This window comes from Dama dama, chromosome 5 (genome assembly GCF_033118175.1).
Source record: "Dama dama isolate Ldn47 chromosome 5, ASM3311817v1, whole genome shotgun sequence".
Lineage (NCBI taxonomy): Eukaryota > Metazoa > Chordata > Mammalia > Artiodactyla > Cervidae > Dama > Dama dama.
This window is the reverse complement of record NC_083685.1, coordinates 4,814,886-4,833,320: the sequence shown is the minus strand read 5'-3', so window position 1 is coordinate 4,833,320 and position 18,435 is coordinate 4,814,886. Positions and strand designations below refer to the sequence as shown.

The 18,435-nt window shown below is 56.9% G+C and overlaps 2 protein-coding genes across 21 annotated transcripts in view; one reads left to right on the top strand and one right to left on the bottom strand.

The window, feature by feature from the left end:
- The window catches only part of EMID1 (EMI domain containing 1), a 38,657-nt gene extending 25,928 nt beyond the window's left edge, over window positions 1-12,729 (top strand). Inside the window, exons 14-18 of one of the 8 annotated variants that reach the window (XR_009692791.1) lie at window positions 2,712-2,756; window positions 4,265-4,342; window positions 7,801-7,885; window positions 8,714-8,804; window positions 11,983-12,005. Coding sequence is in view for 6 of the 8 variants with exons in the window: in XM_061141598.1 (XP_060997581.1) it covers window positions 2,712-2,756; window positions 4,265-4,342; window positions 7,801-7,885; window positions 11,983-12,107 (333 nt within the window). In the remaining 2 variants the exon portion in view is untranslated. Of the gene's footprint in view, window positions 1-2,711; window positions 2,757-4,264; window positions 4,343-5,777; window positions 6,003-7,800; window positions 7,886-8,713; window positions 8,805-11,982 lie in introns of those variants that run through there. The other 7 variants (XR_009692792.1, XM_061141598.1, XM_061141600.1 and 4 more) reach the window with 7 other exon arrangements.
- Window positions 12,730-12,853: 124 nt separating this feature from the next.
- RHBDD3 (rhomboid domain containing 3) lies at window positions 12,854-18,426 on the bottom strand. 13 transcript variants are annotated; one of them, XM_061141608.1, is made up of 8 exons: window positions 17,983-18,304; window positions 17,092-17,446; window positions 16,620-16,711; window positions 15,840-16,029; window positions 14,825-15,208; window positions 13,782-13,944; window positions 13,406-13,693; window positions 12,854-13,318 (listed from the first exon to the last, which is right to left on the bottom strand). In XM_061141608.1, the coding sequence occupies exons 3-8, from the start codon at window positions 16,623-16,625 to the stop codon at window positions 13,141-13,143; spliced, it is 1,209 nt and encodes a 402-aa protein (XP_060997591.1). In that variant the 5' UTR covers window positions 16,626-16,711; window positions 17,092-17,446; window positions 17,983-18,304; the 3' UTR covers window positions 12,854-13,140. The 13 variants fall into 13 exon arrangements, with proteins under 13 accessions (XP_060997591.1, XP_060997592.1, XP_060997598.1 ...); XM_061141609.1 differs by having other exon boundaries at window positions 17,229-17,446; XM_061141615.1 differs by having other exon boundaries at window positions 15,840-16,217; window positions 17,309-17,446.
- Between the last annotated feature and the right edge of the window lie 9 nt (window positions 18,427-18,435).

Genomic DNA, 18,435 nt, shown 5'->3' with positions numbered 1-18,435 from the left:
GGAGTATTTATTAAGAGGCCTGGGAAGAATGTGGTTGTCCTCAGCTAACTGACCTTATAAAGAGGGCCTTCAGCTGAACTCTAGTGTTTCTCTTTGGCTTTTAGAATTTCCATTTCTCTGCTTATATTAGCCATCTGTTCTTAAACGTTGTCTATTTTTCCCATGCAAGCCCTTGGTATTAATCATAGCAGTTTTCCTTCTGTATATTTGCGTTTTTTTAAAGCCTATCTGATAATTCCAACATACATAGCCTATCTGACTCCAGTTATGATATTTATTCAGCCTCTTAAAACTGTGTTTTTTGCCTTGTAGTACATCTTGTAAATTTTCTGTTGAAAGGTAGATATGATGTGGGCTTCCCCGGTGGCTCAGTGGTAAAGAATCCACCTGCAATGCAGGAGACGTGGTTTGATCCCTGGGTCGGGTGGATCTCCTGGAGGAGGGAAATGGCTACCCACTCCAGTATTCTTGCTTGTGAAATCCCAGGACAGAGGATCCTGGCGGGTTATAGTCCATGGGGTCGCAGAAGAGTCAGATACAACTTAGCGACTAAACAGCAATGGGAACAATCCTCTGCAGCAAGCAGGCCTTTAGTAAGGCAGTGGTGAGGGGTCGGGAGGAAGTGCTCTGTGGTTGTATTGTTAGGTCTCAGGGTTTCGTTGAGCCTGTGCCCCTGGGCGGTGAACCTCACAAGTGCTTCTCAATTTTATTTTGGTTTCTCCCCTTTACCTGGAACAAGATGGCCAGAGCGGGCTGGAATTGGGGTATTTCCCTTCTCCCATGTCAAAGGCTAAAATTGGCTAAAGATGGGTATTTCCCTACTCCCATGTTAATCAGGGACAGATAAGACCAGCCAGTTAGGCTCTGGAAAAGTAGCTTCTCCTTTGGGCAGGCCTTGTTAAGAAGAACTGAATGCTCTGGGGTGTTTCAAGATGGTTCCTCTCCCCTCTCCCTGAAAAAAAAAAACAACAAAAAAAACAGGAGGGGATTTTTCTCCAGGGTTCACTGTGAGGACCAGCTAGAGCTCCTGGAGGTAAAACTCATGAAAGTGTTCTGCCACCCCGCCAACTCCACCATCAGCCCCACCCAGAGACTGGGTCCCCTGGAATTTTCAGCTCTGGGACTTGTCCACACTGAGCCTCCAGCATTTTGGCAATTACTTTTAGGTTTCACCAGCCTGGCACTGGGTTCCCAGGAAGGCTCTTGCTCCACTCAGCTGCGGCCCGCCTGTCTGTCTGTCTCTGCAGCTTGGGATGGGGGTGGGGAGGTGTAGGCAGCAGCTTGCCTGGTGACCTTACATCTTTGATGGCTCAAAGAAGAACTGTTGATTTTTCAATTTGTTCAGCTCCTTACTTATTGTGAGGACAGAATGGTGACTTCTAAGCTCTTTATATGCTGGACCAGAAACCAGAAATCTGTTTTGTTTTGATCTTCAATCACACTTGGGGAAAAAAAAAATGGTTGATGTGTCTTCAAATGTTTTTCCTGTTTCTGCCCTTGCTTCTTTCCTCTGGGACTCCAGTTATGCTTAAGGGAGGCTCCCGTGAGTCACTGAGGCTCTGTCAATTTTCAAAAAAAAGCCTTTCCTCTCTTTGTGCTTCAGTTAGAATTGTTGCATTGACCCGTTGTCAAGTTAATTGATTCTCTCTTCTGTTATGGCCCATCTTCAGTTAATCCCAGCTAATGAATTTTTTATTTCAAATATTATTTTCATTTCTAGGATTTCCATTTGATTCTTCTTTATAATTTTCACATCCCTTCTGAAATTTGTTATCTTATCACCCATTATATCAATTCCACTAGATTCTTTTAACATATTTGTCACGGATTTTTTTTAATTTAAAAATTATTTTATTCTATTTTATCAAAAATTTTTAAACTTAATACAAATTTTAAAGGTTACTTTCCATTTATAGTTATTATGAAATATTGGCTATATTCGCTGTGTTTTACAATACATTCTTAAGCCTATTTTACACCCAACAGTTTGTGTCACAGATATTTTCAACTCCATGTCTAGTAATTCAAATATCTGGGTTGCCTATGGATCTGTTTCTATGGACTGATTTTTCTGTTGAGGATGGGTCACATTTTTTGGTTTCTTCACATGTCTAATAATTTTGTATTGCATATTGGACAATGTAGATGTCATAGTGAAGAGAATCATCCTCTGATGAGTGTTGACTTTTGCTCTAGCTGAGGGCAAGCCCTCAGCTTTGTGACTTTAGGATGGGCAGTTTGCGGACCATCCAAGGATTAGAGGAGAGAGTCTCTACTGACTTTGCTTCCCTGCTGTGGCTCTCTGCTTTCCAGTATCTTCCCCTCAATTTCCTCCTCCTTTGCGGTCTCAACCCCAGCCTCTGACTCCTCAGGCCAGGAAGACCAAAGCTTCCCGCTTGAGCCATTTGCCAGGCAGAGGGGCCTGGGATGAGCCCTCAGGGGAAAAACCATAAAAGCATGGACGTTATCCAGTGTGGTTCCCTTCTTTCTAAGGTCAGATATCCTTCAGTTACTGGCTATTCTTTTATCACTTTCCATTGCCTTCCAACAGTTGGGGTTTTTTTGCATTTTTATCTTGTGTTAGTCCAAACAAACTACTCCCTATCTCTCTCCGTCTCAGCCTAGCTCAGCCTCTCTCTCTCTCCCCCCACAACCCCCAAGCCCTCTTTGCTTCCCTCTCTCACTGCTCCTACCTCTCTCTCTCCTCGCAGGGAGAACCTGGCCCCAAAGGAGACCCTGGTGAGAAGAGCCACTGGGTAAGCTCTAGCCCAGCGCTGACGTCCCGCTGCCCCCCTGCCCTGGACACTCAGGAGATTATACGGGGGTGGGGACAGCCCATCCAAATCCCCTTTGCAACCTGGTCTCCCCAGGCAGAGCCTTGCCAGTTCTCAGCCCCTGCCCCCTCCCCGCAGCCTGCCCCTCCCCAGTGGGCAGGGCCGGCCTTATCAGCAGACCTACACTCTCTGTCTTCCGCCCTGTTTCTGTCTTCTCTCTGCGGCCTTTGCAGGCCGGGGTGACCCTGCCGCTTCCTCCTGGGCAGTTTGGGCTGACCCAGTCCAGACTGCATGCCCTGCCGCCGTAGCCCTTCCCAGCAAGGGCTTTGGCTTCTGCTCCCCTGTCTGCAAAAGAAAGGGAAGCAGGAAAACAACATCCACACAGAAGAGGGGGCCAGAAGGCCTTAGGAAAGCCGTGAAGCACAGGAAGGGAGGTGCAGAAACGCCGAGGTACACAAGAGCCCTTTGGTAAAAGGGCTGGGGCACTGGACACCACCGAACACATTGGAAATGGTGAATCATAGGAAGGGAGGCCTGGAAACCATCATGGACCCAGTGTACATGGTGAATGAAGTCAAGGGACCTAGATCCATTGTACCCAGAAGACGTACAATTAACATGAGGTCCTCAACACCATCATATCCACAGGAAACCCATGAGGAGGGGAAGGAGAGGCCTAGAAACTGCCATACGCACCAGAGAACCATGGAAAATGAAATAAGGAGATCTAGAAACCACTGTACACAAAGGAAGCCTAGAAACCGTCACATGCACAGAAGATATAGAATAAATGGGAAAGGGGACCTAGAAGCCTTCACCGTCACGAGAGAGAGTTGCAGTGAATGAATTTCAGGGCCTAGAAATCACCGCCCCCCACCAGGAAACATGGAGGGAGCACCAGAAGCCCCACAATGCAGGGACCTGGAAACCACCACTGCCATAGGAGGCATTTGGAAAACGGACATTTGGGATGGGGGCAGACAGGAGAGGCCATTGGGGCATTCTTCTGGAGGCTGGCATTGTGCCCCCTCCCTCCCCCACCCGCTCCTGGTGCAGTCTGGCTGGGACGCCCTACTTCCTGGCAGGCCCTAGTTAATGAAGACAGGGGAGCACCCAGCACCTGCCCTGCGCTCTGTGCTCCTGACTGTGGGTCAGTGATGGATACAGCCGTGGGAGCCACCCCCCATGCACGAGCCCTCCCCTGTGTCTTCCCATGACGCGTGGGGTCCTGCTACCTCTCTGTCAAGCCTCTCCCAGCCCCTCACTGCCACCCTACTCGCTTCCCCACCTTCCACCCCCTAGTGGCTCCAGAGTCTCTTAAGCATACTGTCAGCATCGGCATGAGCTGGGCTGGGGGTCAGCTAGACCCAGGAGATCCCAGCCTTCCGGCCCCTTCACTGGCTTCTTCAGAGGCCTGGGGGAGGTGGGAGAGGTGGGATGAAGGCTGAATTAGGCTGGGCAGCCCCATCCTTATATGGGGGGCCCAACAGGAAGACAGATGCCTGAGCTCTCTCAGAACAGACCTCAAACTCAGAACCACCTTTGGGAGAGACTTCCACCGCCATGAGGTAGCAGGGCCCCTGCCCATCCACCTGCCTTCCCCTCACCCACCTACCTGCTTTTCTGTCCCTGCTTGCCGCCTGCCTGGGAGGGGACCTGCTGGGCTGGGGGCTGCATGAGGCTCTGGGGGCTGGGGGGCCAGCTCTGTTGGGGGCAGGTGGGGATGAGGTCTGCGTGGGGAAGGGCTCCTGTTCCCACTCTCACCTGCTAGTCCCCACTTGGAGAAGCTCTTGCAGACATTGACCTCGCTGTGGCTCAGCAGTGACACCCAGTGGTCATGAGGATGCGCTGCAAGCACTGGCCCATGCAGACCAAAGCCCATACCCCTTATTCAGATAGGAAAAGCTGAGGTCCAACTCCACAGAGTGAATTGTTGGCAGAGCTGGAACTGAAGCCCAGGCTTTTCAGCTCCTAGGGCTGGGGGAGCCAGCTAACTGTCCCCAAGCACCTCCTTGGTAGTGCCAGGCCCCAGACTGGGCACTGTGGACACAGATGTGATCTGGACACAGTCCCCACCTTCAGAGTGGTCACAGTAGGGGTGGGAGGGAACAGACCAGTAACCAGAAGTGACAGGACAGGGGGGAGCTCAGCTGTGATGGCAGGGGCAATTCAGCATCTTCTTGTTGGGGAGACTCAGGCTGAGGCCTGGCAGAGGAGAGGAAACATCATGTGCAAAGGCCCTGGGGCAAGGGCAAGCCTGGGGTGTCTGAGGAGCTGCAAATACTTGGAGCGACAGAGGGTGACAGGCAAGGAGTGAGACACAGCCAAAGAGGCTTTTGGGACTTAAGAGGCCATATTGAGAAATGTGAAGTTTGTGCTGTAGGTGGTGGGAAGCAACTCATTGAAATGTTAAGCAGGGGAGTGATATGGTCAGATTTTTATTAGCAAAAGATCCCTCTGATTGCCACGTGGAGAATGGATGGGAAAAGGGAGCAACGTGAGAGCAGAAAGAGAGACTAGACAGGAGGCTGTCCTCGTCATCCTGGCAAGAGGCTGTGGGGGCCGGAACTGGGAGGCGGACAGTGAAGATGGACAGATGTCAGTGGAGCTGAGAGACACGTGGGTGCTAGTCTGGCTGTGGGATGAGGGGGCGAGAAGTTAAGGGAGATGTTTACAATAGAGAAAGACAGAAGACAGCCAGGAGAAGCTGACCTTCTGAGCTTTCTCTGTGGAAACCGGGAATGTCTGTGTGACAGCTAAGGGGCTGTCCAGCAGGCCCTGGACACTCAGGCCAGGCTTGGGGGCACTGGGGCATCATCGATGCAAATAGCAGGCCACTTACCCAGAATATTTATTTTTGCATTTCCCCCCCAGATTTTTACTTTGAAAAATTTCAAATATATAGAAAAGTTAGTTCAATGACTGTCCTTATACCCTTCTTCTAGGCTGACCAGTTATTACTATTTTGCCACATTTGTTCTTTCACTCTTTATATATTTACAGATCTTTTTTCCTAATCCATTGGAAAGTAAGTTGCAGACCTCATCTGCATCTCCCCCAACACATCAATGTGTGTCTTGAAAGAGTATGGACGTTCTCCCAAAGAGCCACAGTACCACGGTCACCCCTAAAAAAGTTGACATTAATTCAGCTACTTAGTATACAGCTTACCTATAAAGCAGATGGCAACCCACTCCAGTACCCTTGCCTGGAGAATCCCATGGACAGAGGAGCCCGGTAGGCTACAGTCCATGGGGTCGCAAAGAGTTGGACACGACTGAGCAACTTCACTTCACTACCTATAAATTTTACCAGTCACCTCCAAAATGCATTTTGTAGCTGGTTTAAAACAAACAAACAAACAAAACGAACCCAAGATCAAATCAAGATTCGTGTATTGCATTTGGTTGTCATGTCACTAGGTTCTTCCAATCCAGAACAGGCCCCCTGCCCTTTTCTTCTTTCTCTTGAGGTTGTCTTTGTGAGACTGTCCCTCCGTCTAGACCGGCCTGACAGTTCCCTGTGATGAGATGCAGGTGAACCGCCCTCCACAGGTGCACCAGCTGGGGAGGTGGTGCCCTCTGACTGAATCTCATCAGGAGACGTGTGACGGCAGCTTGTCCCACTGTCCATGCTCCAGAGGCTTACCGTGGTTTCTGAAGGTCATCTACGTTTAGACGGGTGTTAATACTTGAAGCGGGGTCACTGTGACCCGGTGACCCCCAGGCTCCACGGCCAGTCAGTGGAGAACAGTCCCATCCTGTGATGTGGACAGGACAGCCAGGTCATAAGGGCTGGTCCTAGCATGGCCATGGGCTCGCTCAGAGCGGCCACGTTGCGAGGACTCGTTAGATGTTTTTTGTGGGAAGAGCTACCTTGAAGGTAGCAATTGTCCCAAGATGCATATTATACCCCATCCCTTCATTTAATCTGCAGTAAGTAAAGGACTCAGAAGAGACTCCCAGATGTGTCAGGGCTGGAATAGTTCTTGCCGTCCTGGTGCTTGGTCAGAATTAAGATCTCTACATCCCGGAAGTACCTTTAGTCTGGACTAGGAAAGAGGAAGGAAGGAGTAAGGGTGTGTGGAGTTTTGACAAGACCATGGGCCTTATGCTAGGGGGAGGAAAGGACAGATGGACAGACCCTGGGAAGAAGGGAAGGCGAAGGCCAGCTGGCAGTCCCTGACCAGAGCCCTGGGCAGCGTCAGCACCACTTGAGACAGGAGACCCCAGAGCAGGGAGGTCCAGGGGAGGGGCTGGAGGGGTGCTGGAGACTCAGCTGAGACGAGAGGGCGGGGCTGAGGGCCGGGCTCCCTCGTGTGCAGCATATGGACCTGGAGCCATCAGAGCCCTTGGGAGGAAGGGGCCCAAAAGGACTGGGGAGGGGGCACCTGGGCCTGGACTTCAGCCTTGCCAGCATTTTAAGCCTAGCTACCCAACAGTGATGCCAATCAGACATCTCCTGATTTTATACTGATATGTTCATTTGGACTTGAGTGGGAAGACGATTGGAAAGTAGCCTGATCCCAGTGGTGGAGTTAATTAGACGAGACAGACACAGTATTGAAGGCAAAACTGAGTCAGTTCAAAGACTGCTAAGTAAACAACAGTGCAAGTGGCCCAGGGATGTGGCAGGAATCCTGCGGATGTTGTGAGAACAGCTGGTTTCAGGCAGCAGAGATGCAAGAGCGGCTGTGGCTCTGGGGCAGCCTCATGGCAGGCCCCAGGATGGCAGGGCTGCCCCTGCAGACTGGCTTCCCCCTGTCCCCAGTGCAGCGAAGACGTGCAGGGCTGTGGGCAGAGAGCAGACAGCTGGGTGGGATCCTACCAAGGGGGTTGCTTCTGCCTGCCTTGTCCCCCTCCTGTCTTCTCCGAGTCTTGTTCTGGCTGTCCGTGGGCCCTGGGCTGTGGCAGGTGGTGAGGGGCTGCGGGTGCATGCCCAGGGTGGGGCATGGGCCTCCAACAAGCTTTGCAGGGCCCCCCTCCCCTGCCCCCTTCACGGCTGCATCTGTCTCTTTCCTCCACAGGGGGAGGGGTTGCACCAACTACGCGAGGCTTTGAAGATTTTAGCTGAGAGGGTTTTAATCTTGGAAACAATGATTGGGCTCTATGGTGAGTAGAGACAGATGGACAGACAGCCCAGCCCCCGCCCGCCAGCCTTCCCCAGGCCCCCCAGGGTGGAGCTGCCTGGGCCCAGTCAAGAGGCTGGAGAAGGTACCTGACCTTCTCCAGGTGGGGATGTGAAAGGTCAAGAGCACTCATCCCTCGATGACTGGTCCCACGAGTCCACAGGGGAAGTGGGGCGCCCCAGAAACCCAGGCCTCCACCCCTGTGGTCAGACCTGGGGCTCCAGAAACTGGGTAATGTGGTTTCCAGGCCTGCAGAGGTGTCAGGGCTGACAGATTTTGAGTCTGAAGGGAATGATGGGCAGCAGAGGATTGTGGGTAACAGAGCCAGACTGCAACAGTACAGGGGATCATGGGTAATAACGTCAGAACCTGGGCCACCGGGAGGATTATGGGCAATGGATCCAGACTCCAGGCAGAGCCAGTGTGCACATCCACGGGCCAGCAGGTCACAGGGCTAGACTCCAGCAGGGCAGGGGACTGTGGGTGACACAGCCAGGCTCGGGTCCCAGGGGATTCTGGGTGATGTACCACCCTCCAGCTCTGACCCCAGAGGCACTCACTCAGCAGGCCCTCCTGGTCCCAGGATGACCTGGGAGTGGGCTGGGACATCCTCCCCCAGGCATTCATCCACCAGTTCTCCACCCATCTGGTCACTTAAGGAGCCAAGTGAGCCCCGTCCCCACTTAGAAGGAGAGACCAAGATCCTGACAGAGACTCGAGCCCAGGTTCCTGCCCCTCCCCTCAACTCCCCGGCCCAGCCCGCCCCCGGAGGCCAGACTTGCACCGTCTGCTCTTCTCGATCTCCCATCAGGCTCCTAGCTTACAGAGCTTCCTGCAGCAGCAGGCTCAGCTGGAGCTCCTGGCCAGACGGGTCACCCTGCTGGAAGCCATCATCTGGCCAGGTAACGGCAGGGCGGGCAGGCAGGGGCAGCCCCTGCCAGGAAGGGCCTGGGAACGCAGACGGCACCTCCCAACACTGGATCCAGACTAGCAGCCACCACCCCCTCTTCAGCCCTTCCATCCGGCCAGCAGACAGTGTCTGGCACAGAGAAGGTCCTGGTGACTAGATCCTGAGTGATTGAGCACCTGCCCTGTGCCAGGCACCTCGCCGGACAGGTTCCAGCAGATAAGACAGACACAGTCCTGCTCTCGCGGAGTTTAGGGTGCTGCTGCGGGGGGGGGTGGGGGGTGGGTGGGAGGGGAGCCCTGGAACTGGGTGTTAAATCCAGGGTGAGGAATACCATAGCGGAGTGAGTACTGGCAACCAGGAAAGCACAGAAGTGCTCCTGATGCAGGCTGGGGTGTGGCACCTCGGGAGGGCTTCCTGGAGGAGGCATCTGAGTGGAGACTTGAAAGGCATGGACCGGGGGCAAGTAAACAGGCAAGAGGAGTAGCACGGCCAAAAGCCGAGACCAGGGAGAACCCAGAGGGATTGTCCTGTGAGTTTGCTGAGGGGCGAGAGCTGAGGCTAGAAGGTCTGGCAGGCGCCCGTTTGAGAGGGTCCTTGAATGTAGGCGTGAAAAGAGGTTAGCCCCACCTGGCTGACACAGTGGGGCTGAGGAGGTCTCCCCAAGTTAAACTGGAGTCTGTGGCGGCCCTGGAGAGAGGCAGGGATTGACTGCCCTTGGGGTTAATCCTCCCCTACCTGCGAAGAGGCCCCAACAGCCACTCTTCTCCCAGACGCCCCATCTCTCAACGCTTCAGTGCACACAGCCTCAGACATCACATGTAACCTCATGTCTGTTCTACAGATGGGGAAACTGAGGCCCCCAGCAGGAAGGAAAGCTGAGGTCGGAGCCATCTCCTTCATTTGGCAAAAATGTAGGGCACACCTGCTGCGTGCTGGGTCTGGGCAGGTGCAGAGGCCAATCTCAGGGTACCTGCCTTGGTGGTGGTGGGGTCTTCAGCACCTATAAAGGTGAGGGCCACAGGGAACAGGCGCACCAAAGGATGAGTGTGAAGGGAAGCCTTCCTGCAAGATGGGACCCTTGCATTAGTCATGGAAGGTTCTGAGTGTGCTGGGAGGAGGGAGGAAGGCAGCCCCCACAGAGCCCCGCCCACCAGGGGTGGGAAGGTGTGCGGGGTCTGCTTACAGAGCTGCTCCCGCCGCGCCACATGGCTTCCCCAACTTCTAGAAACTTCTCCAACCATCTCCCAGACCTTCTCCTCTCCCAGGACCAAGGACCAAATCCCAGGCTCTCAGCTCTTTGTCAGGTGCCCCCCCACGCCCCCTCTCAGGAGGAGGACTGGGACAGGAGCCAGAAGGGACACACTGTGGCCTTGCCTCTGTGCCCCGCCCCTCCTTCAGCAGCCCAGGGAGGAGGTGCCAGGCCCCTGGCAGGGCCCATGTCCACTCAGTGTGGCCTGGAAGGGGGGTGTGGGAGGAGGGGAGCAGAGGAGATGGAACCCTCCCCGCTGTTGCATCGTGCACAGCAGGTGCTAACAGAATACCCAGATGGGCTCGTGTTTAGACTGTGATTGATAACGATAGTAGTAACAGCTGTCACACACCCGGGTCACCTGGGCCGGGGAACTTATATCCATCATCTCCAGTCCTTGTAACATGCGTTCTAGGTGGGCAGTACCATGCCCACCTCACAGAGGGAGAAACATGGGTTCAGAGGGCTCGTGTGACTCCCACAGTGACACAGGGAGAATTGTGAGCCCCCGGGGCCCCCTTGGTCTGGCCTAAAGCTCCAGCTCTTTGGGCTCCATCAGCCAGGTTCTCCAACCCTTCTGCTCCGCTAGGCACTGAGGGGGGCCCAGGGGAAACCAAGGCCCTGAATTTGGTCATGTCAGAAACAGCATCTCATGACCGACTCACCGTGACCAGACCTGCAGGAGTTGAAGACACACCAACCTTGTGACTATTGTAATCCAATATTTACTGTGAAAACCACTTTCCACTCCTGGTCACCTTAAACACTTTACAGGAGTGTCACCCCCAAATTCCAGAACGGGCTTAGAGGTTCTGGGACTTGCTCAAGGCCGCATGACTGGAATATGGTGGGGCCAGGACTCGGTCCGAGCTGATGTTGGGACCTGAGCGCTGGGCTACCCTCCTCCTGTGCCCCCTGGTTTGGGGCATGAAATGTCTGTTGACTGTGACTGCAGATACCTGTCTGCCCCAAATCTCAGTCCAGAGGTTCATGGGACACAGGGTCGGGACACTAGACACTTGTGATTATGAGGCTGTAGCCGCTTTCCCTTCAGTGGGAAGCTGATGCTCAACCAGAGTCCAAGTGTTGGTCCTATGAACAGGGTTTTGGAGGCTCAGCCAAGTCCTCCATCCTGGGGCTCTCCCTCTGGAAAAACAGCCCATCCTTCCAACCTGCCTAACCCATTTGAGAAGGACTGAGGTGATAGTGACAGAAGGCTTCCTGGAGGAGGTAGCTCCTGATCTGTGTTCTGAAGGATGAGTAGGCGTTTTCCAGGTGGGAAGAATGCCAATTATTCAGTTTTACTTTTGGGGGCCAGCTAATTTGCAGGTTGGGGCATATGTCACCATAGCCAAATCGGAACTGACTTCAATAATCACTGGAGTTGCCCAGGGCCTCTGTATCTGGACCATCCCCCGAGTCTTAGAGATGAGACAACTGAGACCCTGACCGAGGTCCAAAGCTACACAGTAGATCAGTGGCAGATCCTGGCCTTCCTAAACCCTTCCCCACTACAGGTGGTGTAACCCAAGGAGAGAGAAAGAGTGATGCCTGGCCTTAGTTTACCCAGATATGAAATGGGAATGACTCAGGGCACACCTCCACATCCAAAATATGTTAATGAAAAAGTACTTCTTCATGGTGCATCCACTACGTACGAAGCATTTCAGAAACATGGTGGGTTTATCCCCACCTGTCATAGAAAATCAAGTAGAGGCCCTGAGTGCTTTAGTTGGGTTAGGGGCTAGTAACTCCCAGCGGGACAGGCACTAACCAGCTTTGCAGACCCCCTTCTTTCCCACAGCTCTGCTTCCAGACGACAGAGCCCCACCCCCAGAGGGCCAAGGGGAGGTGGGTGCCTCACACAGACCTCACTAACCTGGCCTCTCTCTGTCCCTCCCTCTCTTCTTCCCTCCGGCAGAACCAGAGGGGTCGGGGGCAAGCCTCGCCAGCACAGGCACCCCCAGCCTCCTGCGGGGCAAGAGGGGAGGACACACGGCCAGCTACCGGATCGTGGCCCCCAGGAGCCGAGACGAGAGAGACTGAGGGTGGTGGTGGCCCCTTGGGGAGGGCCAGCCAGGCTTCCCTTCCCAGCCTGGCCTGGGCCAGCTGCCTCTGGGGTCTGCCTGCCCATATTTATTGATATCCTCAGGGTTCCTTCCACCACCTAGGCCTTTGGGTGGGGGTCTTGGTCCTGGCACCCCATGTGCCTCTGCCTCCTATGAGGCTGAGCAGGGACTGGGGCCTGAGAGGGGGGCATGGCCCAGGTGAGAGGTGAGGCCTTGCTCAGGGCCCTGGGCCTCAGTTTCCCTCTGTGAAATGGGGTTATGGAGGTCTGCGGGTTTGGAGCTTCTGTCGTCTCACCAACTGCCCAGCCCTCCACACGCCCAGGGATGACGAGGGCGGGCAGTCCCGCCTCCCGGCTCCCCAGCCAAACCTGGGGGGCCCGCCTGTACCCCTCCTCATTTTCTGGTGCTGGTTTCCTGACCCTGAGGTCAAGCTACCTGATCTGACTGGATGTCCAGGGCTCCTTGTGTCAGTTCTGACCCCTGAACCCTCGGTCCCTTCCATGGTCCAGAGGAGGGGGCCACCCGCTTCCACAACCGCTTGTGACAGCCCCAGCAGGTAGATGTGTATCAGCCAATAAAGGCCCCCACCTGACTGCCCACCGGGCTGGTCTGTGTGCGCTTAGACGGCCGGGCAGGCCAGCAGCTCTCCTCTGTGGCCTCTGCTGTCCCCCTGAGGGGGGTGGAGCTGGGCTCCCTGGCCATCACCTGGCAGCTGGGGGACAGGGTCGGGGGGCAGAGCAGAGGCTCAGGTCATCCCCAGCCCCGGCCAGGCGTCTAGCAAGCACTGCCCTGCTGCAGTCAGCCGTTCGTTCACTGCTCGCTCATTCACTCAGCCCCCTGATGCCAACCTAAGAGTCAGACAAGCACTGCCCCACCAGATCCAGGCTGAAAAGTGAACTGGGTTTTATTCTGAACAGTACCGGGGCAGGGTGCTGGGGGGCTACCCCAGACCCCCTCCTGACTCTCAGCAGACAGGGCTAGGGCTCTTCTCACCCGAGGGCCTGCCTGTGCTACGGGGGCCCAGGACCCTCAGGGTGGGCGGGCCCTCCCCTCCCCTGAGTCACCAGCGCCTCGGTGCCCACCTCCCCGCCGACCAGCAGTGCAACAGCCCCCTCCACTCGGCCCGTGGCCGCCAGGGCCACCACCGCCTGCTCCGTGGGGAAGCCCATGCGTTCCAGCTGCTGCAGCCTGCGGCGGGGAAGGGGCAGGGAGGGAGGGTCAGGGCTGCCTCCAGCCCCCCAACAGGGCAACCCCCACCCACCCACCCCACCTTACCGCAGAGAGGAGACGGAGGACTTAGGCAGCCAGAGTGGGCTGTTGGGGCCCTGGGCTGGGCCCTCAAGCAGCGAGGCCTCGATCCCCTCCTGTAGCATCTGCTGGTCCAGGGCTGCCCACAGTGGGGTCCCCGGGGTAAAGCCAGGCCCAGACCAGGCCAGTCCAGCCTCTGAGGAGCCCTCCCAGAGCGGCTGCACAGGCCTCAGGCCCGGCGGGATCGGGGCTGAGCCTTCACTGAGGGGCCAGAGGCTAGGGGAGGCCATGTGGGGAGGTCCAGGGGTGGGGGGCCTGGAGGGGCAGAAGCAGAAGAAGGCTGACTGCCAGCCACTGGCGTGGCTGCCACCACTGGGGCCAGTGTCCTTGGCATCACCCTCACCTCGCTCCGGCGGGATGGGCGACAGGCAGCTCAGCTGGGCCACCTGGGGCGGGGAGGAGCCGGAGCGGCCAGCACCCTGCCAGGGCCCTGCATAGGACACCCTCCTGCAGCGCCTGCAGCCGCCACTCCGAGAGCTCCAGCCACCGGAAGGCCCCGGCCGCGTCTGTCTGCCCGGGGCAGGGCGGCCGGTCAAGGAAAACCACATACAGCTGGGGGGAGCCCATGCCACATGCCAGGTCCCGTGCCAAGTGTGTGACGGGCATTCCCTCCTGTCTCCTCACCGTGGCCCTGCCAGAGCAGTGTCATCACCCTCATCAGCGCGGAGGCTCAGAGAGGAAAAGGGGCCTGCTCGTAGCTACCCAGCCAGCAAGAGGTAGTGGCATGCCTCATTCCTAAACCCGTCTCACGCCGATTCGGCCGCCCCCCCCCGCCATCCCCCGAGACCTGTGGGCTCACTCAGGCCCAGGCCTGTGACACCAGGCCCACCCCTGGGCACTGTCATAGCGAGGGCAACACGCTCCCCTCTCCAGGATCCAGCCGGGCGTCCCCAGTCCTAAGCAACCCCCGGGGCCAGCCTGCGCCCACTGTTCACTCTGACTGCAGTGTCACCCCGCAAGGCATTAAGCCTGTGTTCAACACACCCGCAGCAGGCCATCCCCCTTCTGAGGCCAGGAGAGCCCCAGGCTCACTTTCACCCTGGTCCTTCGCCCTCTGTGCTGACTGCGGGCCCATGCTCTCCTCTTCCACCTCTCATCGGGACCCCTCATCCTGCACGGCCTTGGTGTAGCTGCCATCTGCACTGGGACGTCCAGACTAGGCGCCTCCCAGGGCCCCTCGGCGCCCAGGCTCTCCTTTAAACTGTAATTGGCACCTCTACGTGGCCACGAGCCCCCAGCCCCCAGCCCAGAGCTGGAGAGAGGAGACTCGGAGCTCGTGTGAATGACGGGGGCCTGACTCCTCGTGCCAGTTCCTCCCTGGCACCCTGGGGGCTCAGCCACGGAACCAGCGTGTCCACAGCAGCCCTGAGCCCTGGCAAAGGATACAGGCCAGGCCGGCGAGGAGGCCACAGAAGAGCTGCAGGAAGGGTGGCTCGGAGCTGAGCAGTGGTGTCAGGGCGAGCAGCAGCCAAGGCAGGAGCCACGCTCGCAGGGCCCCCCGGGGCCGTCGAGGGCGAGAACCCTGTCCTGCCAGCATGGCCAGGTGGACGGGCATGTACCCGCAGCCCCCGGCTGCACTGGACAGCCCGAGGCCTGCCAGCAGCACCGCCAGCAGCCCGGAGGCCAGCGCGAGCAGGCTGGAGGCATGCAGGAACCGCAGTGTGCCCAGGTGGCGCTCCTGCTGCCAGCCCAGCGTGGGCAGGAGCAGCAGGCTGAGCAGCAGGCCGGGGAGGGCCGTGTGGCCCAGGGCATGTGTGAGCAGCCGGTGCGCTGGGGGAGAGAAGCGGCTTATGTGCCAGGTTAGGGGCTGTGGCCCCCGAGTCTGGCCCAGGTGTGCCGGGGCCGTCCACCAAGCCAGCCTCCCCCCCAGGGGAGTCAGAGCCTGCTCACGGCCAGCACTTTCACCCCTGGTGGAGGGGACCAAGGGCTTCCAAACGCTATGGCTACCCGCCCCCCTGCTGCTTTAAGTAGAACAAGCCAGACCCAACAATCAGTCTTCTTAAGAGCAACCAACATAGGTGAGTCACTTCACTTCTGTGAGCATCATTTGAGTTCCTCAAATTCTTGGGAAACAGGTGCTCAGCTCCTGCCAGTCCTCAAACCCCTAGCTCCTCCTTTCCATTTTCGGGCTTAGCTGAAAGCTTTAGTTTAAGGGAAAGCCACCAGACAGGGGAGCCATCTGAAAAGAATTCCTACTCACAGGCTCCCAATCCTGTGCTGCCCCTCTGCCCTCCCTGCTCGGCTGTGGTTGAGCTGGGCATGCTCCCAGCCGAGGCGGACCTTCCTGGGGCACTGGGTCTGACCCCTGCCTGACCGCTGCAGGATGCACGTGCTCCTGCCAACTGGTCGCAGGCCCTACAGCAAATCTCCTGCCTCCAAGGCCCATGTGGCCGGCCCTCACCCTGCCTAGGGTCCAGCAGCAGCTCTGGGGCCAGGACGAGGCTGGGGCCGGCCCCCAACAGCCACAGGGCGCTCATTAGCAGCATCAGGACAGAGGAAGCGAGAGGCAGCGCCGGGGTCGGGAGGCCAGGGGGGCCTCTGGCACGCATAACTCGGCTGAAGGTGCTCAAAGGTGGCCGTGGGACTGTGTGCTAGGGGGAAAGGAAAACAATAACAATAGTTATTATTGCAGCTTTTATCTGACCTCCTTTCAGCTACCATAGCAATAGCACCACTTTACAGAAGTAGAAACTGAGGCTGGAGAGGTCAGTGCAGGAACTCGGCCGCAGAAGAGTTCAGAGCCTGGCCATGTGCTTAGCCATTTCGCTGTCCCACCTGCCTGTGTGTGAGAATGTGAGGAGGTCAGGCCCTCATGGGCCCTGAAAAGGAGCCTGGAGTGGGAAGCACGGGGAATGGGAAGTTGAACTGGGACACTGGGCTCCCCAATTTTGGAAGGATTTGTACAGCCCCAACGGGGCAAATTGAAGGCCATCTTCTGCCTCCCTGTTCCCTCTGGCTACAGACTAGCCACCTTCCTCCCGCTCCCCTCCACTGACTTAAGAGCTCCAGGTGGCCTCAGCTGCCCTTGACCGAGCGGGCAAGGCCAGCCAAAGGGCAGGCAGATTAGGGAGCTAGTGGAGCCGGAGGTCTGGAGGAGGGGCAGCCGGAGTCCACACAGTGACACCAGACAGAGACACCCCTCCTCCAGCCCTGATCACAGCCCCTCTGGCCCAACCCTCACTTTCATAGGAAGCTTCCAGGATCCACTTCACTTCTTCCTGTTGTCGACTCCTCTCTCAGCAAGTCTAGAGCCTCTCCTTCCTCATCTGTAAACTGGGGATTAAGAAAATTCATTCCTTGTAGGATATGAAAAAGGAATGGACTAGGCAGGCCCACAACTCCTGCTGGATAAATGGTAGCCACCTAGGTGGTCCCCACCAAGGGGGAGGCCTCAACACGGAAGCAGCCGCTCCAGCCCAGCTGCTCAATCGTGTCAATCCCCTGCCCTCGAGGCAAGGCTTTCCCTCCTGCGTTCTCCCTCCTCACATCCAGCCTGTCTTCTAAGCCCTGCTGGAATCCCCTCACTCTGGTACCCTAGCATGTCTCAGGACTCCAACTGAGCCGATGTCACAGGATAGGAAGGGAAATGCCAGAGATAAGAGGGCTGCCTCATCTGCTCCCTTGTCAGGGGCATCCTTGGCATTAAAACCCACCTGCCACTCTCTTGCAGAAAAAATATGGAAAACTCTGCCTGCAATGTCTTTCGCTCCATTTCGCCAACAGCAAACTCCTACTCATCCTCTGAAGCCCAGCTCAAAGCGCCCCTCGCCCCCACCATCATGGAGCCTACCCTATCTAATGAGTACCGCTTGGCCAGTTTTCTAGGCAGGTGATCTGAACTGGGGGAGGAGGGATGCTCCTCTCACTCACGGCCAAGTTTCCCAGGGTGCTCCTAGCACAGAGCTCCTGCTTTGTATGTGTTCGTTGAAAAGAAAGACAGTAGCTTTGTTCCAGGTCCCTCTCAAGGATTTGAATGAGCCCTGCCGTTTGCAGGACCTGGGCATCCACCTAGGGAGATCGGGTTGATTCCAAGAAGTCAGGCTGGTGTCAGTCTTGCGGCACTGCTATCCTCCTGCACCCTCCCCCCGCCCCTCCCCCCGGGGTACTTTAACAAGAGTAAGAGACTTGCCCTTGGACAAACTGAACTGGGATCTGAACGCTGCAGATCTCAGTCTCTTTATCTATAAAATGGAGCTGTGTACCCTCGGACCCCGCCTACCTCTCCGGGAAACCGGAAGGACAGAGTGGAAAGATAGGGATGGGGATGATTCTTCCGGGTCATGGACAGTTAGGGGTGGGGGGGTCCCAGGTGTGGGTGAGACTCAGCTTTGTGACTTTAGGAGATGTAACCAAATTCCTTGGGCCTCAGTTTCCCCTTCTGTAAAAACAGAGTGTTGGATGAGGGGTGATTAAGAGACTTCGCAAATCTCGATCGTTACGTGGGGGGGGGGCTCGGGCCGGGCGCTACGTTCAGGGCCTCCCGTCCAGCCCACCGGTCTCGGCTCCCTCCCCCGCGGGCCGGGCCACGTGTCCGGGGTACTCACTGCGGAGCGCGCCCCCCGCCCCCCGAAGGCCGAGTGGGGCCCTCGGCTGGCAGGCGGTACTCTAGCTTCCCGCCGAGGCCCGAGCCATTCTGCTCGCCCTCCGGCGCGTGACCCCGGCCGACCGGTCGGCACGCCACCCCCTTCTCCGCCGCCCGCCGATTAGTCAGCAGTTGTTCAAGGCCCGGGTCCCTTCCCCCTAGTGTTCCCGCCGGCCTCCGTTTCCCTCCAATGTAGTCTCTTCAGAGACGGTCCCTAGAACCTGCGGGCGTAACCATTCCCCGAACGACCCGGCGTCGACCAAAGAATCGCTCCGACTCGTCACCGAGCTCCGCTCACCCACCGCGCCCGCCACTGCGGTGTTAATTTGGGTCCGCTTATCACATCCGGGGCTCGTTAGAGAGCATTAGGACTAGAGAGGCGGGCGCGAAGGACGAGAAGCGGTGGGTCATTCCG

Excerpts from the sequence above, each read along its gene's own strand:
- RHBDD3 (XM_061141604.1), bottom strand. The coding sequence starts at position 17,720 with ATGACCCGGAAGAATCATCCCCATCCCTATCTTTCCACTCTGTCCTTC. Across the intron at positions 13,945-14,824 it reads CCTCCTCGCCGGCCTGGCCT|ACGCGGCCGGGGCCTTCCGG; the intron begins GTATCCTTTGCC and ends CCGGGCAGACAG. Across the intron at positions 13,694-13,781 it reads GCCCATCCCGCCGGAGCGAG|GCCCCCCACCCCTGGACCTC; the intron begins GTGAGGGTGATG and ends CTGCCCCTCCAG.